The sequence below is a fragment of the Salmo trutta genome, chromosome 24 (genome assembly GCF_901001165.1).
Source record: "Salmo trutta chromosome 24, fSalTru1.1, whole genome shotgun sequence".
Lineage (NCBI taxonomy): Eukaryota > Metazoa > Chordata > Actinopteri > Salmoniformes > Salmonidae > Salmo > Salmo trutta.
This window is the reverse complement of record NC_042980.1, coordinates 35823985-35846517: the sequence shown is the minus strand read 5'-3', so window position 1 is coordinate 35846517 and position 22533 is coordinate 35823985. Positions and strand designations below refer to the sequence as shown.

The 22533-nt window shown below is 44.5% G+C and overlaps 2 protein-coding genes across 4 annotated transcripts; both read left to right on the top strand.

Annotated features, from left to right (window-relative positions):
• The first annotated feature begins 688 nt into the window (after positions 1-688).
• On the top strand, positions 689-22190 carry xk (X-linked Kx blood group (McLeod syndrome)). Its single transcript, XM_029711995.1, has 3 exons — positions 689-1056; positions 10242-10504; positions 18557-22190. Exons 1-3 carry the CDS (start codon positions 812-814, stop codon positions 19480-19482), a joined length of 1434 nt encoding a protein of 477 aa, XP_029567855.1. The 5' UTR covers positions 689-811; the 3' UTR covers positions 19483-22190.
• On the top strand, positions 8054-9976 carry LOC115161206 (uncharacterized). 3 transcript variants are annotated; one of them, XM_029711993.1, is made up of 3 exons: positions 8054-8658; positions 8701-9585; positions 9667-9976. In XM_029711993.1, the coding sequence occupies exons 1-3, from the start codon at positions 8182-8184 to the stop codon at positions 9904-9906; spliced, it is 1602 nt and encodes a 533-aa protein (XP_029567853.1). In that variant the 5' UTR covers positions 8054-8181; the 3' UTR covers positions 9907-9976. The 3 variants fall into 3 exon arrangements, with proteins under 3 accessions (XP_029567853.1, XP_029567854.1, XP_029567852.1); XM_029711994.1 differs by having other exon boundaries at positions 8054-9381; positions 9736-9976; XM_029711992.1 differs by having other exon boundaries at positions 8054-9585.
• Positions 22191-22533: the final 343 nt, after the last annotated feature.

The following is a 22533-nucleotide window of genomic DNA, read 5'->3' as shown; positions in this document are numbered from 1 at the left end:
TAAAATAGGTCCAAATATCATCATTAGTAATCTCGATCAACTCAAACCATTGTTTACCACCTGGGAACTCTTGCAACTTTATTGGAACTTTCTTAAGACACATTAAACGGATGTTTCAACATGAGCCATATGCTTCACTGTATGGCAACAGCAGTACATTCATTTGTACCCTGATATTTGGTGAGCTACTCTCTAGTTGAAAAATGTCCAATTTCTTATGGATGCTATCTCTGATGTTACTCTCTTAACTGGCCTTACCTGAGAACACTAGATTAGACTATCTGTGACACCATTTTTGGGGGAGGAAATCTGTTAAGGTCAATGTTTCCATGTGTTGCATTGTCAATATGTAGATAGCCTAAAGGCTTCCTGTTCTTTAAAGATAACCTCTTGATAATGTATACTGTATACTATAATATCGGCCTATTGATATTTTCATGTAAAGCCTCCTGTAATATTGTGGCATTTTTTCCTTAAATGTGTAATTTATTGATTTGCAGGATCATTAAAGCTTTCCAAATTGAGGATAATTACTGTTATTTTTGTTGTTGTTGAACAGCGATGAGGGCGCCTCTGAATGTGTTTTTATCATTAGTTCTCCGCACACATGAGCGCAATGCGAGCACACCGCGTCACCTACCGGTAATTTCCGGAACAACACCACTACACGAGAAATAGCCGGTCAAATAGATGAGCCCAAGACACAGCAAGCGCTCGACAGGAGAGCATCTCCCTCTCGGAGTCGGCTCTCGGTTAATGCACGATGCTAGGGAGGAGCGGCCTGCCTTCCCCGATGGCTGAGTGAGTGAGGATGCGACTCCCCAGCTCCATATTTGTGTCGGTGTCTCTGTTCACGGCTGAGACCACGGCAGCCCTCTACCTCAGCTCCACATACCGCTCCGACGGCGACCAGATCTGGCAAGGGCTCACCCTCCTCTTCACCCTAGTAACGTCGGTGCTCGTGCAGCTGACGCTCACCTTCATTCACCGGGACCTTAGCAGGGACCGACCGCTTGTTCTGCTACTTCACATTCTGCAGCTCGGACCCATCGTGAGGTAAGTGGCCGGTGGAAGAGGGGAGAGAGCCGTGCTCTCCTACAGTTTCCCGTTATTTATGTGGGCTCTACCATCACCACACCGAGCCACCTCCAGATCCGTAGCATCATGCAGTTGTAAGTAGGCTAGTCCACCACTGCTGATCTCTAAAGTTGCCTGGCTAAGATTGTACAATATCTCGCCTTGAATGAAAAGGTTTGGTAGACAATGACCAAACCGTGGCTGAAATGCGTGACAGCGTCGTGCGTGATTCAATGTTGTTTCAATACAATGGAGATTTAAATTCCCCCACCTGTCGGGGGAATGCTCAATGTGTGATCTCATAAGAAGATTATAGACTGACGACGGAGAATCGGAGCGCAACGTGTCAGTCTTGCTGTCTTTGTTGTTGTGGCCCTTTTGTCTCTTGCTACAGGCCACAACACACACTGCGCCGTGCGCATTAGGGCCTGCAGAGCCAGGGGCGGATTTAGTCATTTGGATGCCCCAGGTAGAGCCCAGGTTTTACAACCTGGACTCAGGGGCAGAGATAACATTGTAAGCGTTTATCTGGGACACCCGAAATAGCCGGGTGTTAAGTTTCGTATGGCATTTATTAAGTTGTGGATGTCCATCATCCATTTTGTATGATATATTATGATCACAATATGACAAATTGCAATTCCTACAATATGTTACAAATTGCAATTCGTACAATATGTTACGAATTTGCTAAATGTATGATATCTTACAAATTCCAATGTTAGTATAGCTAGGTGGCTAATGTTACATTACATTTTAGCAGACGCTCTTATCCACAGTAGTGAATGCATACATTTCATACATTTTTTTTTTGTACTGGGGTTAAGGTTAGGGTTAATGTCAGCAGAGGCTCCTCAGAGGAAGAAAGGGAGGACCATCCTACTCAGTGAATTTCCTAAAAATAAAAATAGTGAAACATTAAAAAAGTTAGCCTTTTTAGATAATACTATATACTAAATATATTCATGTCACCAAACTGATTAAAACACACTGTTTTGGAATGAAGGTTTACTGTAGCCCCAACAGCACTCTTTGGGGTTGCACCATGGTGTAGCCAGAGGACAAGCTATTTTCCATCCGCCTCAGGGTACATTGACTTTAATACAATACCTATTGAACCCCATCCATAGACTTACACAGTAATTATTAAGACTTACGGAGGATGTCCTCCAACCTATCAGAGCTCATGCAGCATGAACTGACATGTTGTCCACCCAATCAAAGGATCAGAGAATGAATCTAGTACAAAAAGCATAAGCTACAGCTACATAGCACTGCAGTGCATAAAATGTGGTGAGTAGAGAAAGACAATAGTTGAACAGTTTTGAACAAATTAATTTATAAAAAAATTAAGGAGAAGCAGTAGAGAGAGAGAGCTATATTTAGTTATTTTGTTACTTTCACTTCCACTTACATAGCTAGCTAATGCAGCTCGCTAATTTAGCCTACTCAAACACCCAGCTCAAAAAGAGAGAAATGCTATTTATATTCGCTGGCTATCCAACACCGGAACTCTTCCAAGTCAAGGTAAGCTTTCGGTTTTATTCATTTATTGCCACTGGGGCCCGCCGGTGTAACTGCTAAACTGCTTGCTTTACACTGTACTGTGTGATTGTAGTGGGTTTACTAACGCATTAGTTCTAGTAGCTATGTTGACTATGACGTTAGCTAATATGGTGACATTGACAACGATGTAGGCTGTGTGTAGTGGTTAGCGGTTATGGTATTAAGGTTTGGCTTGAAATGTTTTTTTTTGCCTGGTCACAGAGAGCTGTTGTGTTGCGCACTGAATTCCACAAGTGAAGGGAAAATGTGAGAGAAGGAGAGCAGGTAGATGCGAGAAGGAATAATACAACGAGCAAAGTGATGTTGCTGTTTGTATGTGGCTGCTATGAAAGTGAACTGTGTGTGCGGGTGATCAGGGGTGTATTCATTCCGCTGATTCTGTTGAAAACATTTCTTAAACAGAACGAAACGGGGATAATCAACCTGAATTTGTCCAATATAAACTCTCGTTTGCAACTGTTGGACTAATGATTACACCTTACATCAGCTAGATGCAGGCAAGAGTGGGCAAGGCAATATCGAATGTGTCACTGTCTGTCACCTTGGTTACTCCTATTGTCTCTCGACCTGTGCAACTACATTATAACTTTCATTCTTAGGCTAGGTTGTAGCAACCTCATGATGGGTATAGGGAAAATTATCATGTAGTAGCCTAAACCTATCGATGTTACATTGAGCTGGGTGAATGGAATATGAATGAGGGGGGTGGCCTTGAGTGGAGCATGGGGGGGGCCTCAAGCGGAGAAATTATACAAAATAAATGATTCCTAGTATTATTTGTTTTAAATTATGCCCAGCTCACAAGACCCCTTGATGATGTGAGGCCTGAGGCAATTGCCTCTTCTGCCTTATGGTAAGTCCGCCACTGTGCAGAGCTGATCAATAGGCCTAGTCCCATGATCAATATAGCACACCGCAAACCACTGCAGCACCGCATGAACAACATACCAACCGTTTTAGCTACATAGGGAGCCTTGATTTAAAGACCCTGGAATGCGACCGACCATTGACCACTCATTACTCTAATCAAATGCCCTAAATAACACATAGGCCTATCAATATACAGTCAATTCATTATGTAGGCCCTAACTCAAAAGATATCACGTGTCCTTGCTATAGCTGTCTGAGTAATAATCCACAGTGCAGGCCTATTGTGAGATATGAACTTGTGTTTTGTTTATATGTCTATTGTCCATGACAGCAGCCCAGTATTCCCATGACTGGTGTTGAATCAGAGGTAATATAACACCCATAGCCATAATCTTCTCCTGCTGAGTCTCTGTTGCTTCATGATTTTCTTGACCTCCCATGGCTCTGCTGTCTTTGTGTGGGAGGGCAAACCTCCAAGAATGCCTCGACAGTTCTGTCCTACTGGAAAAAAAGGTATACCCAAACACGCTTCAGGCCAGCTTAAATGAAAAAGGGGGGGATCAGGTGCTCGACTGAGGGACTTGAAAATCCAAAGAACGTTCCTTCAACTGGTGACTATCCAGGAGAATAAAGAAAGATTAAGGAGGATCACTGTTTCTGTGTCAATCTGATAGATTTATTGACAAGACAAACAGTTCTGTCCTACTGTCATGGTCCCTGACCAATAAATAACTAAGCCGGAATAGCAGTGACTATGCAGTATGTATCCCTGAATAACCCCAATATGTATATAGCCCACATATACCCCATAATAGGCCAAGCCCTATCCTGTCCCAGACACTTAGTTATCAGTTATCAGTAAGCCCAGTGCTGGCCTGGCCATCTGCCCTTCATGGCCAGACTCAGTAGGAATTTATACTAATCCCATCTCTAGAGAGACACACTGACCACAGTTCTTCCTACTGGATGGATGCACCAAATAATCACAGACACGCAGAGTTTTGGAATCTGCAAACCAGAGGACTACAGAATACACCCACCCAATAGCCACAGAGTACACCCACAATGGAACTCACCAGAGCCTTCTGCAATGGAATATGCAAATAGTAGAATCCTTGGGTATTACCCTTGGACTCAAGGTGCTCAGTTGATTTGAGTTTCACTGACCAGGGCCGTAACAACATATGAGGACGCCGAGGTCCGGACCTCAGTAATTTTGTCTAATTTGAAGAAAAAAAAAGAATACAAATATAAATGTTATACACAATAAAGAAAATAATTTACGAATCAACATCTAAATATTGCTCCCAGCGTTGATCAAAGCTCAGAAAGCTTATTTTCTTGATCTGACTGAGTTCTAATCACACAGGTCTGCCTCTTTGCGAATGAGTGGAATCATGAACAGTGGTTTGTTTTTTTTATGTTCGCCTGCGTCCGCTCTATTTGCCTTTTTAGCAGCACATTCATCACTCTCTCAAACCGCTTACTCCGCCCTCTCATGGCACAGGCCAAGGGCCTGAGACGTGAAACAAACCACCCCATCTCGGAGCCGACTCAAGTAGGCAACTAGAGACGCTGCTGACATTGCGTTTGCAAGATGCCGGACAAAAGGCCACTTTAAAACCGTCCTGCAACTCATGCCGTGTCAACAGACATCCCCCCAAACAAACAAAAACCAACTCTCTGAGAATGCACAACTGATAAATAGTCCCTTTAGATGTCAGTCAGGGGCCAGTTGCCAGCAGATACTTCTATTGCAATAACGCTGAAGGGCTCTGGCTAGTATTACTTAGCCAGCTAAGCCACTACATCAATGATATTAATACAGAATCGTAAGTCATATTCTAATCATTCATGTGAATGTAATAATACTACAGTTTCTAAACCCAGAGGCGCAACACCGCGAGACTTCCGGGAACGCTTGCAAAACAGACCAAGTAGACCAGTACAGGTTTGGGGTTTATATTTAGTTGGGGTATGAGAAGTGAAAGATTATTCTTTGGTTGTTCATTTTCTCGAAATCTAAAGACACAACCTAGATTTGAGGCAATGTCTTAAGTAGTTGAACATGTTATTACTCCAACCTCGTTTTCATTTTCGTAAAAAAAACACTTTATCAAATGAAATAATATTTGATTTGTCACATGTGCCGAATACAACAGGTGTAGACCTTACAGTGAAATGCTTGCTTACAAGCCCTTAAACCAACAATGCAGTTAAGAAAATACATTTAAAAAAGTAAGCGATAAGAATAACAAATAATTAAAGAGCAGCAGTAAATAACAATAGCGGGACTATATACAGGGGTTACTGGTACAGAGTGATTGTGCGGGAGCCACCGGTGTCGAGGTAATTGAGGTAATATGTACATGTAGGTAGAGTTATTAAAATGGCTATGCATAGATAATAACAGAGAGTAGCAGCAGCGTTCCAGAGGGGGGGGGAGGCAATGCAAATAGTTTGGGTAGCCATTTGATTAGATGTTCAGGAGTCTTATGGCTTGGGGGTAGAAGCTGTTTAGAAGCCTCTTGGACCTAGACTTGGCGCTCCGGTACCGCTTTCCGTGCGGTAGCAGGGAGAACAGTCTATGACTAGGGTGGCTGGAGTCTTTGACAATTTTTAGGGCCTTCCTCTGACACCGCCTGGTATAGAGGTCCTGGATGGCAGGAAGCTTGGCCCAGTGATGTACTGGGCCGTACGCACTACCCTCTGTAGTGACTTGCGGTCGGAAGCCGAGCAGTTGCCATACCAGGCAGTGATGCAACCAGTCAGGATGCTCTCAATGGTGCAGCTGTATAACCTTTTGAGTATCTGAGGACCCATGCCAAATCTTTTCAGTCTCCTGAGGGGGAATAAGAACAAATTCTTATTTACAATGACAGCCTACCCCAGCCAAACCATAACCTGGACGACTCTGGGCCAATTGTGCGCCGCCCTATGGGATTCCCAATCACGTCCGGTTGTGATACAGCCTGGAATCAAACCAGGGTCTGTAGTGACGCCTCCAGCACTGAGATGCAGTGCCTTAGACCGCTGCGCCACTTGGGAACCCCTATCTATAACAGTGGACGCTCACTGACACTATGGCTAGCCTGGGGGTATGTGTGATGTTGTGTTTCCTAGTTGAACAGATGGATGGATATGTGATGTCATACATCACTCAAAGCTGATGGGGTGTTGTTGAATAATTCTTGGCAGTAACGGCCTCTGGATATATGGCCTGCATCTCTTGAGTCTAAAATGTAATGATGGGTCTAAAAGCATGTATCTCTGACTCACGCCCTTGCTCCTCCATTGCACAGGCAGTTCTAAGAATAGCACATGTTGCTGCTTCCTGGTTCTTATCTTTGATAACACAAGTGGAGAAGGGAGGGTATCAGTCTGCACAGAAGCAGAAAGCCACATCCTGAAAACATACAGCATACACTAGACTGTGAAGTGAGGCCAAATGACCAAAGTGTACATTTCTGCTTCTGGAATGTTTGGAGATGTTTAATTGAATAGTTTTAATTACATTTATTTGAAAGGGGCAGTACACAGGAAACAAGTGCCACCATGTGCCAGATTTAGCCAAGAGGGCAATTCCCATCGACTTCCTGGGCAGGTGGTTAAAAGCAGCTTCATCTAAATTGCTTTGTTGATGTCTTTCTCCATTAACATAATTGAGTTACCCATTTTGACTTATTAATTTATATTTTATTCACTCTCACCCTAGCTGCTCCAGTTCTCCATTACAAGTCTGTGATCACTTTCCTACTGTTGTAATTATGTTCTAAAGCCAGCCCCTTGCCTGCAGTCTCTAGTTACCACACACACACACACACACACACACACACACACACACACACACACACACACACACACACACACACACACACACACACACACACAAACTAATTCATCATACAGGTCTAATTGGAAATGCTTTGCGACGCTGGGACACTAGATCCCTTAATTGCAATTTCAATAACGCTTCACCGTCAAGGTAGCTAGATGACGGACTGTATGTAGTATGTAGGGCCCAAAGAGGTTTCTTCCCATGTGACCTGAACTATTCTGAGATCTATAGCCTCAGGCCCAGTGTCCTTGTCAGGGCATATGGTCAAGTAAAATGCCTGGGCTTAGACTACTACTGTATAGCATACTGATACATGTGGGCTCTGATATTTAGCAAGTGTGTTGCTAAAGCTGTTAGGATAAGATAGGGTTAGCAGTAGAGTTAGCAGCGCAGCCTTTTAGCTGATGCATACTATTACCACTTTGCGTGTCACTGGGATGCTGTTTAGCCTGATAAACAGCCTGTCCCTCACTGGCCCTGTGACCGTAAAGCTCCCTGCCTAGTCTTTTATTGGCGCTGTGAACCAGAGCTGCTTTACCCAGACAGAGTGAATGAGTTATACTGCCCTGGCCCACAGCCCAGTCCCACACCCGCCCACCCGGGCCTTTAGTCTTTAGCCGCATTGGAAGTTGACTGCCTGGAGTCTACTGCTCTACTGAGAAGCCTGGGTAGGTCATGCTGACTAATGAGTGGAGCTGCAACTGGTCAACTCACGGATAGAGTTTGGGATGTTACTATGGGACGTAGTAGATCCAGCTGGCTGTTGATAGTGGTGTTTATGTTGATAGTGTTGCAGGTGGGGTTTATGTTGATAGTGTTGCAGGTGGTGTATGTTGATAGTGTTGAAGGTGGTGTTTATGTTGATAGTGTTGCAGGTGGTGTTTATGTTGATAGTGTTGCAGGTGGTGTTTCTGTTGATAGTGTTGCAGGTGGTGTTTATGTTGATAGTGTTGCAGGTGGTGTTTATGTTGGTAGTGTTGCAGGTGGTGTTTATGTTGATAGTGTTGAAGGTGGTGTTTATGTTGATAGTGTTGCAGGTGGTGTTTATGTTGATAGTGTTGCAGGTGGTGTTTATGTTGATATTGATGCAGGTGGTGTTTATGTTGATAGTGTTGAAGGTGGTGTTTATGTTGGTAGTGTTGCAGGTGGTGTTTATGTTGATAGTGTTGCAGGTGGTGTTTATGTTGATAGTGATGCAGGTGGTGTTTATGTTGATAGTGTTGCAGGTGGTGTTTATGTTGACAGTATTGAAGGTGGTGTTTATGTTGATAGTGTTGCAGGTGGTGTTTATGTTGATAGTGTTGAAGGTGGTGTTTATGTTGGTAGTGTTTATGTTGTTAGTGTTGAAGGTGGTGTTTATGTTGATAGTGTTGCAGGTGGTGTTTATGTTGATAGTATTGAAGGGGGTGTTTATGTTGGTAGTGTTTATGTTGTTAGTGTTGAAGGTGGTGTTTATGTTGGTAGTGTTGCAGGTAGTGTTTATGTTGATAGTGTTGCAGGTAGTGTTTATGTTGATAGTGTTGCAGGTGGTGTTTATGTTGATAGTGTTGAAGGTGGTGTTTATGTTGGTAGTGTTTATGTTGATAGTGTTGCAGGAGGTGTTTATGTTGATAGTGTTGCAGGTGGTGTTTATGTTGATAGTGTTGCAGGTGGTGTTTATGTTGATAGTGTTGAAGGTGGTGTTTATGTTGGTAGTGTTTATGTTGATAGTGTTGCAGGTGGTGTTTATGTTGGTAGTGTTGCAGGTGGTGTTTATGTTGATAGTGTTGCAGGTGGTGTTTATGTTGATAGTGTTGCAGGTGGTGTTTATGTTGATAGTGATGCAGGTGGTGTTTATGTTGATAGTATTGAAGGTGGTGTTTATGTTGGTAGTGTTGATGTTGGTAGTGTTGCAGGTGGTGTTTATGTTGATAGTGTTGCAGGTGGTGTTTATGTTGATAGTGATGCAGGTGGTGTTTATGTTGATAGTGTTGCAGGTGGTGTTTATGTTGGTAGTGTTGAAGGTGGTGTTTATGTTGATAGTGTTGCAGGTGGTGTTTATGTTGATAGTGATGCAGGTGGTGTTTATGTTGACAGTGTTGCAGGTGGTGTTTATGTTGGTAGTGTTGCAGGTGGTGTTTATGTTGATAGTGTTGCAGGTGGTGTTTATGTTGATAGTGTTGCAGGTGGTGTTTATGTTGATAGTGTTGAAGGTGGTGTTTATGTTGGTAGTGTTTATGTTGATAGTATTGAAGGTGGTGTTTATGTTGTTAGTGTTGAAGGTGGTGTTTATGTTGGTAGTGTTGCAGGTAGTGTTTATGTTGATAGTGTCAAAGGTGGTGTTTATGTTGGTAGTGTTTATGTTGATAGTGTTGCAGGTGGTGTTTATGTTGATAGTGATGCAGGTGGTGTTTATGTTGATAGTGATGCAGGTGGTGTTTATGTTGATAGTGTTGAAGGTGGTGTTTATGTTGATAGTGTTGCAGGTGGTGTTTATGTTGATAGTGTTGCAGGTGGTGTTTATGTTGATAGTGATGATAGAGATGTGTGTTTGTCTAGTAGTGCCATATGTGTGATGATGCTGTTGTTAAGGGAGCTCCGTATCTATGGCCGTTCATTGATGTTTGTTTTTGTTTCTATTGTTGTATGTTATCATCACAGGATTCTAGAGGCTGTATTTTCCAGCGATTGCAGGATAAGATATTATGTGAAAATACAGAAAAGTTATTGCACACTGTTAAGAGTTTGAGACACTCCCATGGGTTTGGTATCCACAGCAGTGTTCATAATGTCTTCCACATCTTCCCTCTCGTTATTTTAGTATTTTTGTGCTGCTGTAGGTGTGTGGAGGCCTTGGGTACACTACTGTATTAATCATGTTTTATGTGTGTGTGTTCCTCTGCTGTTGTAGGTGTCTGGAGGCGTTCTGTATCTACGGCAGTGTGGGCCGGGTAGAGGAGCCGTATGTCAGCATCACGCGGAAGCGCCAGATGCCCAGGGGGGGCCAGTCTGAGGAGGTGGAGAGACAGGTGGGGCAGGCAGAGGGCAAGCTGTTCACCCACCGTGCCGCCTTTGCCCGCACCTCTGTCATCCAGGCCTTCCTGGGCTCCGCCCCCCAGCTCACCCTGCAGCTCTACATCTGTGTCCTGCAGCAGGGGGTGTCCATCGGCAGAGGTGAGTGGTGTGTGCGTGTGTGTGACTCTGTGTGTGTGAGGTGGAGAAGTGTGACTTTCAGTTGTATGTTTAAATGTCAGTGTCTGTATATGTATGTGTTTCTATGTGTGTGCGTGTGTGTGTGTGTGTATGTGTATGTGTGTGTGTGTGTGTGTGTGTGTATGTGTGTGTGTGTGTGTGTGTGTGTGTGTGCGTGCGTGTGTGTGTGTGTGTGTGCGTGCATGCGTGTGTGTATGTTTTCTCTCTGTTTGATCACACTTGAGTCATCTTGAGTTCCATGCGTTGAGGGACAGAGGAGGCCCCCAGCTTTCTCAGTATATAGGAACCTCTTTGAGCCTGCACATGAATATAGTTGTTTTATCTGCTGGTTACCCCCTATAGAGGCTCACTACAGAGACACAGTCCTTCCCCCAAATCCCTCCCCTGAGGGAGCAGGCCGGTCCACCCCCCTCAGAGCAGTTTCACTGTGGCGTGGGCTGATTAGCTAAGTGCCATGTTGGAAATAAGCGGATGGTGTTTTCATGACTCAAAGTGGTATTACGCAACACTCTCTAGCACTCTGCTGTCAAGGTATTTTATTTAGATCACAGTCTTCAAACTCACTGTTTGAAATAACTGTTTTCATCCACCATCTGAGTCATGATTATGCATAATATAGCAACTAGTATCACAGACACATTTGAGTTATGTCACACAGTCTGCTAATACTTCCCTGTTTTATTTTCTGTTATTGAGAATGTCATTCCAGACTGAGGAACTGCTTTGCTGTGTGAGACTGAGTGTGACCAGAGGAAAAGCTTCAAGCTGTTTTGGTGGTCAGGCAGAATCTGAGAGTTCTATGCTATCAAAACAAAAGTGTCATGTGTTGACGACGTGAACTATGGCACTTGATATTGCAAATGCTAATCTGTAAATTGATCCAGTGGATCTTGTTGCGATTGTAATGTGTGTACACATTCAAATTTCTCTCAGCCTATCACACAATGTTATGCAAATGAGTTGCTGTATGTGATGTATCACTCTGCCTCCAGCTGGAGACAATGTCAGCGTTCCAAAAGAGATGTTTGATTCATTGTGCGAGAGCTTTGCACAGTTGTGGTCCGAGGTACAACATCTGGCAGAGAAGGAGCCACATCAGAGGGAGGCGTATTAGAGCAGAAGATTGTTTCCAGGGTCTTCTACAGCAGCAATGGGAGATCTAGGTTCCCCGGGAGCGACAGACAGAGGGGAGCGACAGAGGACGACCTATGGCAGAGGCCTGCTGGATGAAAAAAGATTGTCCTGACGTGGAAAAGGACAGCACAGCACTTAAACTACACTCACAGCTGACCAGTCCACAGCAAGTGTTGTGGGGAGTGGGGTTTACCTTGAGTGCAAAATGGCTGACTTCGAGTGTGAGGTCATGGTGGACTCGGGGGCCCAGGTTTCCATGGTACACGAACAGGTATGGAGAAACGCTACTGGAGGTAAGAGTGGTACAGTGCAACCATACCACAGCACGGTTAAAGTAGCAAATGGACAGTTTCTCTCAGTCCTGGGGAGCTGGTCCACAGTCATGAACATTAACGGTCTGAAACTGACCGGGGACTTTGTCGTTGCTAGTGACGCAGACCAGTGTGCACTGATAGCGACAGACTTCCTGGTAAAATACGGGGCTGTACTTGATTTACAAAAGAAAACATGCTGTGTTTTGGGGAAGTGGATTACACTGATTTTCAGGGGAGAGGCATGGAGAGTGTATAAAGTGATGACTGACACGATTATACCCTCCAGAAGTTACATGTATATAAGTTAAGGGTACAGTAAACAATGACAAAATTGAGGATCTTCTTGAGCCGTGTGCTGAAGTCACTGATACAAGTTGGCAGCTCAGTGAAGGGGAAAATTCCAGTGCGTGTGATGAATGTAACCCCTGAATGACAGTTACTGAGGGAGGGCACTGAACTGGGGTTTCTCTATCTGGGAGAAGGGTAGTGAAGACACTATCGTTGCTAGCCTACAGGATTCTAAACTTCCACCGTACTCTCCCACCACAGCAAAGTGGGACGTAGAACAGTTAATGCAAGAGCTGGACATAGATTGCAGCCAGCTAACTGAGGTGCAGCTGAAAGCTGTAAAGGAAAAGGTGACACCGTCATAGGATGCCACCTTTCCAACAAGTCAGTTCATCAAATTTCTGCCCTGCTGAAGCTGCCCCAGTTAACTGTAATTGCTATTATTATGAAGTGGAAGCGTCTAGGAGCAACAACGGCTCAGCAGCAAAGTGGTAGGCCACACAATCTCACAGAACGGGACCGTCGAGTGCTGAAGCTCGTAACAATCATATGTCCTCAGTTGCAACACCCACTACTGAGTTCCAAACTGCCTCTGGAAGCAACGTCAGCACAAGAACTGTTCGTCGGGAGCTTCATGAAATGGGTTTCCATAGCCGAGCACCCACACACAAGCCTAAGATCACCATGTGCAATACCAAGCATCGGCTGGAGTGGTGTAAAGCACGCCAGCATTGGACTCTGGAGCAGTGGAAACGTGTTCTCTGGAGTGATGAATCACGCTTCACCATCTGGCATTCCAACGGACGAATCTGAGTTTGGTGAATGCCAGGAGAACGCTACCAGCTCCATACAGAAATTGTTTGTCGAGATCGGTGTGGAAGAACTTAACTGGCCTGCAGAAGAGCCCTGACCTCAACCCCACCGAACACCTATGGGATGAATTGGAACGCCGACTGCAAGCCAGGCCTAATCGCCCTGTTGTGGCTGAATGGAAGCATGTCCCCGCAGCAATGTTCCAACATCTAGAGGAAAGCCTTCCAAGAAGAGAGGAGGCTGTTATAGCAGCAAAGGGGGGGTGCAACTCAATATTAATGCCCATGATTTTGGAATGAGATGTTCGACGAGCAGGTGTCCACATACCTTTGGTCATGTAGTGTATGTGCGAGAGTGTAGCACTGGTGATTTTAAATTGGGCGGCACAAAACTAGTCCAGCATAATATTAACACATCTGACACCAGGCCTATCAAAATCAGGTTCTGTGTGAATTACAGAAGGTTAAATGAGAACACTGTAAAATATGCATATCCACTTCCTATGATAGATGAGACCTTGAACTCTCTTGCCGGTGCTCAGCAGTTTTCCACTTTAGACTTAGCCAGTGGGTACTGGGAAGTCGAGATGCACCCTTCAAGATGCACCCTGGGGGTCGTAGCAAAACTGCTTTTGTGACAAAGAGAGGGCTTTTTGAATTCCAGGTCATGGGGTTTTGGTTGACAAATTCTCCAATCCGCTTCCAGCGTCTCATGGACCTGGTGTTGGCTGACTGATAGTGGACTGGTGTCTGGTGTACTTAGATGACATCATACTGTTTGGTTGTACATTCCAAGAGCATGTGAAGCGCTTATACGAGATTTTCAGTAGATTGGAACAGTCAGGATTTAAGGTGAAACCATCTAAGTGCCATTTGTTCAGGTGACAGGTGAGCTACCTGGGACACATCATCTCGGCTGAGGGAGTATCCCCTGACCCCACGGAAACGAGACGGTCAGGTCATGGCCTAGCCCCAAATCACAGACAGAGGCAAGACGCTTTTTAGGCCTGGCGTCATACTTACAGGAGGTTCATACCAGATTTTGCAGCTATGGCTAAGCCTTTGTACAGATTGACAGATAAGGGGAAAACGTTTGAGTGGAACACAGCGTGTGAAGTGGCCTTTAATGAACTAAAGTCCAAGCTTACCACATCCCCCATATGTGCTTTCTCTGACCTAAATCTAGATTTCATAATGGATACTGACACATGTGAGACAGGCATAGGGGCAGTCCTCTCCCAGAAACATGAGGGTAGGGAGAGAGTAGTAGCATATGCCAGTCGGCCATTGTCAAAACAGGAGAGGATGTACTCCACTACCAAGAAGGAGCTTCTTGCTGTGGTAGTGTTTCTTAAACATTTCAAACACTTTGTGCTGGGGAGGAAATGTCTACTGAGAACTGATCACAGCTCACTGAGGTGGCTGAGTAACTTCAAACAACTTGAGGTACAGTTAGCTCAGTGCCTAGAGAAACTGGAGCAGTAGGACTATGATATTGTCCACAGGCCACTGCACAGTAATGCAGATGGTGTGTCATGCCGACACACTGACAGAGAGTGTAGGCTCAGCCAAATCACTGGAGGCCACTGGCAATCTGAGAGCCATCGTAAACAAGCCTCAGGATGTCACTATTGAGCCTGCAGTCAGAGCTCAAACAAGCCAGACAGCTCCCACAAATGCAGCTTTCCTGTTGGAAGCACAGGAAATAGACCCGGTGGTCTCCCAGCTAAAGAAATTGAAAAAAGATGGTAGAGCAGAGCTGGAATCTGAGCCAACGTTCAAGCATTTCAAACAAGTGTGGGGGGCATTACATGTGAATTATGGAGTGTTATGCCTTTAGAGTCAAAACTATGAGACAGATGACACCATCTGGAGAGGGATTGTACCAGATGAGCTCGTACATGAGATACTTATCTTTTATCCACAATGATAGAACAGCAGGCCATTTAGGAGTTAATACACTCACCAGTAAAATCAGAGCAAGATGTTATTGGCCAGGCTGGCAGAAAGCCATAAAGCAGTGGTGTAAGGGCAGTGGGGCATGCGCTGAATACAAATTACAGGGTCCAGCCCCCAGAGCGCCCATGACGTTCTGTCACAGCTTGCTCTTTCTAGAGGATATCTATAGACTTAATGGGATCATTTACAGAGACTGGACGAGGTAACATGCCCATTATGGTAGTGTCAGAGGCATATGCCATACCCAATCAGGAAGCAGTAAAAGCAGACAAGAAACTGGTAGAGGAATTTGTGTTGAAGCTAGGTGTTCCTTGCTCAATCTATAGCGATCAGGGGCAAAAAAAAAAAGAGGTTTTTCTTTTACCCCAATTGGCTGTTACTGTCTGTCTTGTCCCATCACTGAAACTCCTGTATGGACTCGGGAGAGGCGAAGGTCAAGAGCCGTGCATTCTCTGAAACACAACCCCACAATGTGTCAGATGAAACACTGTACAACTGGCAACTGTGTCAGCGTGAAGGCGCCCAGCCCACCACAGGAGTCGCTAGAGCACAGTGGGACACAGACATCCCGGCCGGCCAAACCCTCCCCTAACACAGACGACGCTGGGCCAATTGTGCGACGCCTCATGGGACTCCCGGTCACAGCCGGATGCAACACAGCCCAGTATCGAACCAGGATCTGTAGTAATACAGCTCGCACTGCGATGCAGTGCCTTAGACCGCTGCACCACTCAGAAGGCCCAGGGTTTTAGAGAGATGTGCAATCTTTTGCAAATTAACAAAACAATAACTACTTAGTACTAGAGGTCGACCGATTAAACGTAATGGCCGATTAATTAGGGCTGATTTCAGGTTATCATAACAATCGGTAATCGGTATTTTTGGGCACTGATTTGCCGAATTGTTATTTTTTTTTGTCTTTTTTTTACACCTTTATTTAACTAGGCAAGTCAGTTAAGAACACATTCTTATTTTCAATGACGGCCTAGAAACGGGGGTTAACTGCCTTGTTCAGGGGCAGAACGACAGATTTTTACCTTGTCAGCTTGGGGATTCAATCTTGCAACCTTATGGTTAACTAGTCCAACGCTCTAACCACCTGCTTTACATTGCACTCCACGAGGAGCCTGCCTGTTACGCGAATGCAGTAAGAAGCCAAGGTAAGTTGCTAGCTAGCATTAAACTTATCTTATAAAAAACTATCAATCAATCAATCATAATCACTAGTTAACTACACATGGTTGATGATATTACTAGTTTATCTAGCCTGTCCTGCGTTGCATATAATCGATGTGGTGCGCATTCGTGAAAAAGGACTGTCATTGTTCCAACGTGTACCTAACCATAAACATCAATGTCTTTCTTAAAATCAATACACAAGTAAATATTTTTAAACCTGCATATTAGCTAAAAGAAATTCAGGTTAGCAGGCAATATTAACCAGGTGAAATTGTGTCACTTCTCTTGTGTTCATTGCACGCAGAGTCAGGGTATATGCAACAGTTTGGGCCGCCTGGCTCGTTGCGAACTAATTTGCCAGACTTTTACGTAATTATGACATAACATTGAAGGTTATTCAATGTAACAGGAATATTTAGAATTAGGGATGCCACCCGTTAGATAAAATACGGAACGGTTCCGTATTTCACTGAAAGAAAAAACGTTTTGTTTTCGAGATGATAGTTTCCGGATTCGACCATATTAATGACCTAAGGCTCGTATTTCTATGTGTTTATTATATTATAATTAAGTCTATGATTTGATAGAGCAGTCTGACTGAGCGGTGGTAGGCACCAGCAGGCTCGTAAGCATTCATTCAAACAGCACTTTCGTGCGTTTTGCCAGCAGCTCTTCGCAATGCTTCAAGCATTGCGCTGTTTATGACTTCAAGCCTATCAACTCCCAAGATTAGGCTGGTGTAACTGATGTGAAATGGCTAGCTAGTTAGCCGGGTGCATGCTAATAGCGTTTCAAACGTCACTCGCTCTGAGACTTGGAGTAGTTGTTCCCCTTGCTCTACATGGGTAACGCTGGTTCGAGGGTGGCTGTCATACAGGAGTAGTGTTCAATCTTCCACAGAGTTCACACCGTACAAGGTGCTGCTCGGTACTGAAATGACTAGCTGTTGATGTGGTTATGGGAACACAACAAAATGAAGGGAAACAATATGTTTCTCAGTATGTGCAAAAGGTACAAGGGTATTTAAGCACTGTAAGGGCCACAGGTAAACAAAAGCAATACTTTGGTCTAAAGGTGACATCCCAGAGGTATGAGAAAAATGAGTATGTGTGGCTTAGAGACTACCAGAGGAAAATGGAGTTGTCACCCAAACTAAGAAAGAAATTCAAGTCAAACTGTCAGATGTACCATATGAAGTAGTCCAGTGTAATGGACCTTATCATGCCGTGGTACACTACAAAATGCTAAAACAACTGAAATGTGTCTTCTGCATTTCACCCAACCCCTCTGAATCAGAGGTGCAGGGGGCTTCCTTAATCAATATCCGGGGACCAGTTGTTGTTGGGTGTTAAGTGACTTGCTCACAGGAAGAACAGCAGATTATTCCACCTTGCCGGCTCAGAGATTCAAACCAGCGACCCTTTGTTTACTGGCCCAATACTCTTAACCGCTAGGCTACCTGCCACCCTGCCATTGTGGTAGCAGGTAGCCTAGTGGTTAGAGCATTGAGCCAGTAACTGAAAGGTTGCTATATTGAATCCCTGAGCTGACAAGGTAAAAATCTGACGTTCTGCCCCTGAACAAGGCAGTTAACCCACTGTTCCTAGGCCATCATTATAAAGAAGAATTTGTTCTTAACTGACTTGCCTAGTTAAAAGAAGGTTAAATAAAAAAATATAGAGGAGGCTGTTAATGTGTCAGCTGAAAAGTAACTAGACACTGTCAGGACCGAAAGCTCAGTCAAAGACACAGTGACTCATGTAAACACTGAAATTCCCTGTGCACCTGCAGGAGAAAGTGTTTTGTGAGACGGGTCAAGCACCTGAGTCAGCAGAAGGTCACATGGGTCAGGGAGGTATTACTATTAGGAAGCCTGTTTGGCAAGAGGGCTTTGTGTTGAACACGGTTATTCAACACAGGGTGTGTTTTAGTCTGAGAAGGGGGTAATGTAATGTGAATGTCTCTCAGCCTATTTCACAATGTTATGCAAATGAGTTGCTGCATGTGATGATGCTGGGGGCATGCTAAGTCACAGTGAGTTTGGAGAGGCACTTGTGTTTGTTGGGTTGGTGCTGGGGTGTACTGTGTTCATCCAAATAAATGACAACTTCATTATTTCATGGGAAATCATGGTCCTAGACTGTTTATGCTAGTTAATAAACTGTGAGTTTTGGTGGCTTTACAGGCTGTTTACACTATGTACAGTTAGTGAATGAATGAACAGTCATATTAATTAAGAGCTCAGCCTCAAATGACAAAACAATATTGAATGGAATATTCTGAATGGTCTCTCTCTCTCTCTCTCTCTCTGTTTCTCTCACTCCCAGGCACCCTCATGGTGATCTCCCTGCTGTCCATCGTATATGGTGCCCTGCGTTGCAACATCCTGGCCATCAAGATCAAGTATGACGACTACGAGGTGGACGTGCGTCCCGCCGCCTACCTCTGCATATTCCTGTGGCGCAGCTTCGAGATTGCCACGCGCGTCACCGTCCTGGTCCTGTTCAGCTCCGTACTGCAGCTCTGGATCCTTCCTGTGGTTCTGCTCAACTTCTTCCTCTTCTTCCTCTACCCGTGGGTGCTGTTTTGGCAGAGCCACTCGCCCTTCCCGGAGAACATCGAGAAGACCCTAACCCGGGTGGGCACCACCATCGTCCTCTGTCTCCTCACGTTCCTCTACGCAGGCATCAACATGTTCTGCTGGTCGGCGGTGCAGCTGAAGCTCAACGATCCAGACCTGATCAACAAGTCTCAGAACTGGTACCGCATGGCCGTGTACTACATGCTGAGGTTCGTGGAGAACGCCTCTCTGCTTCTGCTGTGGTACATCTACAAGACAGACTTCTATAGGTTCATCTGTGCTCCGTTGTTAGTGCTGCAGCTGCTGGTGGCCTACGCTATGGCCATCTTCTTCATGCTGGTGTTCTATCAGTTCTGCCACCCGTGTAGGAAGCTCTTCTCCTCCAATATGACCCAAGGCCTGTGGGACTGCTCCGCCCTGCTCTGTCTAGTCTGCTACGCTCCTGACAGGGACGCCATCAGGCCAATAGAGAAGGCTGGTCTGGACCCTCTGGCCCCCGACCCCACCCCCCACACGGAGACAGCCAATGACACGTCATATGATGTGGCCAATGACACGGCATACACCATGCCCAATGACACAATGACCTATGACATGCCCAATAACACGACTCATGAAGTGTTGAGCGAGATGAACGGTGACGTAAGCCACAGTCTGTCCAGCAACACTTAAGGAGCCGTGATTGATTGTGTGTAGGGTAGGGCTGCACAATATGGGCAAAAACTCGAATTGCGATTTTTGGACCGAACATTGTGATTGTGATTTGACTTGCGATATAGATACAAAACCCTTGGCTGAACTGTTGGAATCATTGAAATAGAATGACTTATATTAAGAAACAAAGTGGAAAGTAGCGTTGGCCTTGTTTGGAACTGTTGACTGCGTTTGACCTAACAGAACAGCATGCAAATGTACAGTGAATCTAACAGCAAGGAGGAGGAACTGCACTGCTTGATTGACCAGGGCTGGAGCTTGGTGTGTGTGGGAAGCAGTCGCAATAGAAGAGGGAGAGAGACGACAGAGTCAACTATAAAAATGGACGATACACACAGCTTAGTGCCGTTTCAAAATATTGCATGCGATATGGATCTCTTGCGATATGGCTTTTGCAAATGACAATATTGTGATTTGATGTGAATTCTATTAATTCTGCAGCCCTAGTATAGGGTCAGGAGTATTCCTAAACTTGTGACTGAACCAGGAAGAGGCTTTCCTGTTCAGGTCATGTGGTCTGGAAATCCTCCTGGTCCTAGTTATGTGCCATTCAGAGGAAGGTGGATACACAGAGCAACATTTGCTGTACTGTCTCATTCTGTAATCCTTTAAGTGCCATATGAACCCCTCTGCCCTGTCAGTTAAGTTTACACTGAACTAGGGTTGCAAAATTCCGGTAACTTTTCAAATATTCCCTGGTGTTCCAGGAATCCTGGTTGGAGGATTCCCCTATTTCCGGTTTATTCCCTCGTAATTCCAGGAATCTTCCAACCAGTATTTCTGGAAAACCTGGAATTTTGGGAAAGTTACTGGAATTTTGCAACCCTACTCTGAACCGTAATCTGAACTATACTCTGAACCATACTCTGAACCGTAATCTGATCTATACACTTAACCATACACCGAACCATAATCTGAACCGTAATCTGAACCATACTCTGAACCATACACCGAACCATAATCTGAACTGTAATCTGAACCATACTCTGAACCATACATTGAACCATACTCTGAACCGTAATCTGAACCGTAATCTGAACCATACACTGAACCATACCCTGAACCGTAATCTGAACCATACACTGAACCATACACTGAACCGTAATCTGAACCGTAATCTGAACTATACACTGAACCATACTCTGAACTATACACTGAACCATACTCTGAACCGTAATCTGAACTATACACTGAACCATAATCTGAACCATTCACTGAACCATACACTGAAACATACTCTGAACCATACTCTGAACCATAACCATAATCTGAACCATACTCTGAACCATACACTGAACCGTAATCTGAACCGTACTCTGAACCGTAATCTGAACCATACACTGAACCGTAATCTGAACCATACACTGAACCGTAATCTGAACCATACTCTGAACCATACTCTAAACCATACACTGAACCATAATCTGAACCATACACTGAACCGTAATCTGAACCATACACTGAACCGTAATCTGAACCATACTCTGAACCATACTCTAAACCATACACTGAACCATAATCTGAACCATACACTGAACCCTACGATCTTAACCCCATACCCATAACCTTATTCTACTGTGTGTCTCTAACCAAATAACTTGAATGCTATCATTCTGTTTAACCCTTAACCCCCGTTCTGTTACCAAACCCCCAAACTGTAACCCCTTACTCCCCTAACCAATGCTGCGACGGCAGTATCCCCTTGCCATGGAGAGAGACTACAGTTGAACATTGCTGTGTTGACAGCTTCACTGTTAGTGTATAATGGAAGAACAGGCAATGTATGATATTGTCCACCAGCCGGCTCTCTCTGAATTTAGCCAGGGGATGAGGTTAGGCAATGTACAGTGATGCTGACGAAGTAGTTCTTGTGAGAATGTCCTTACGCAGTCCGTGATGTTTATTCTACCTAAGCCAGTATTACCGACCAACTACAGACAAATCAATGGATGTAGGGATTCTTCAGCAACGAACTCAACTACTGACATAGTATCAGTGTTTAACAGACTTTCGTACAACCAGAATGTAACTTGTCTGCAGCCTTTTCTATGGAAGTCAAGTCCTGGCGATATGGACAGAATGCTACACAGACAGATTCAAGTGGTCCGAAGTGAGTCTGCCACAATAGCTTTTCTAATGAGGTTTCTTCATTTGGTTACGCATTTCATAGAACTAAATACTTGTCTATACAGTCACTCACATTAATCAATCAATCAAATATATTTATAAAGCCCTTTTTACATCAGCAGATGTACAGAAACCCAGCCTAAAACCCCAAACAGCAAGCAATGCAGATGTAGAAGCACGGTGGCTAGGGAAAAACTCCCTAGAAAGGCAGGAACCTAGGAAGAAACCTAGAGAGGAATCAGGCTCTGAGGGGTGGCCAGTCCTTTTCCAAAGGACTTACACATTGCATTACTACATTACTCATCAAAACTTACCAAGTATTTGAGAATTAGTGTATATACAGTGTTTCACATTGGCATGGGGGTGTGCATGTACTGAACTGGACCCATCACCCACCACATACACATTTGAAAGCTTTGTGGGGTGTAATGTAAATATTGGGTTGGGTTTACAGTTTTTTTCCTTTGTACACTCTACTCTTACGGCTGTGACCAATGCTGCTTTTATACTTCCTTGAAAAAGAGCTTAATCATTGATGTGCACGCTGCTTCTGTGGTGTTTCTAAGTGCTTGTGACAAGGGTGACAGTGATTTCTAAGCCAGCACTAGAGTACATGTAAAGAGACCCATCTCTCATCAAACAGACAAACACATAACTGTATTTCAGACAGGAAACACCACGTGTTTGTTTAACCATTTATTATAAAAGATTACAATACATGCAATACGTTAGTCTTGGCATTAGAGGCTCTGCTCCTTCGGGGTAGCTCGCTGCCAGAGCATAATGTTAAGATAATAATAATTACAGGCAGAGAGAAAGGTATTCTGTTCCCCCTGCAGGAAGGGAACAGAACCAAGCAGGTGGACATGGGTGGGAAAGCAG

Bases quoted from the DNA above. Each gene is read 5' to 3' on its own strand.
- xk (XM_029711995.1), top strand. From the start codon at position 812: ATGCGACTCCCCAGCTCCATATTTGTGTCGGTGTCTCTGTTCACGGCT. The intron at 1,057-10,241 runs GTAAGTGGCCGG...CTGCTGTTGTAG, and splicing joins CAGCTCGGACCCATCGTGAG to GTGTCTGGAGGCGTTCTGTA. The intron at 10,505-18,556 runs GTGAGTGGTGTG...TCTCACTCCCAG, and splicing joins GGGGGTGTCCATCGGCAGAG to GCACCCTCATGGTGATCTCC.
- LOC115161206 (XM_029711992.1), top strand. From the start codon at position 8,182: ATGTTGATAGTGTTGAAGGTGGTGTTTATGTTGATAGTGTTGCAGGTG. The intron at 9,586-9,666 runs GTGGTGTTTATG...ATAGTGTCAAAG, and splicing joins TTATGTTGATAGTATTGAAG to GTGGTGTTTATGTTGGTAGT.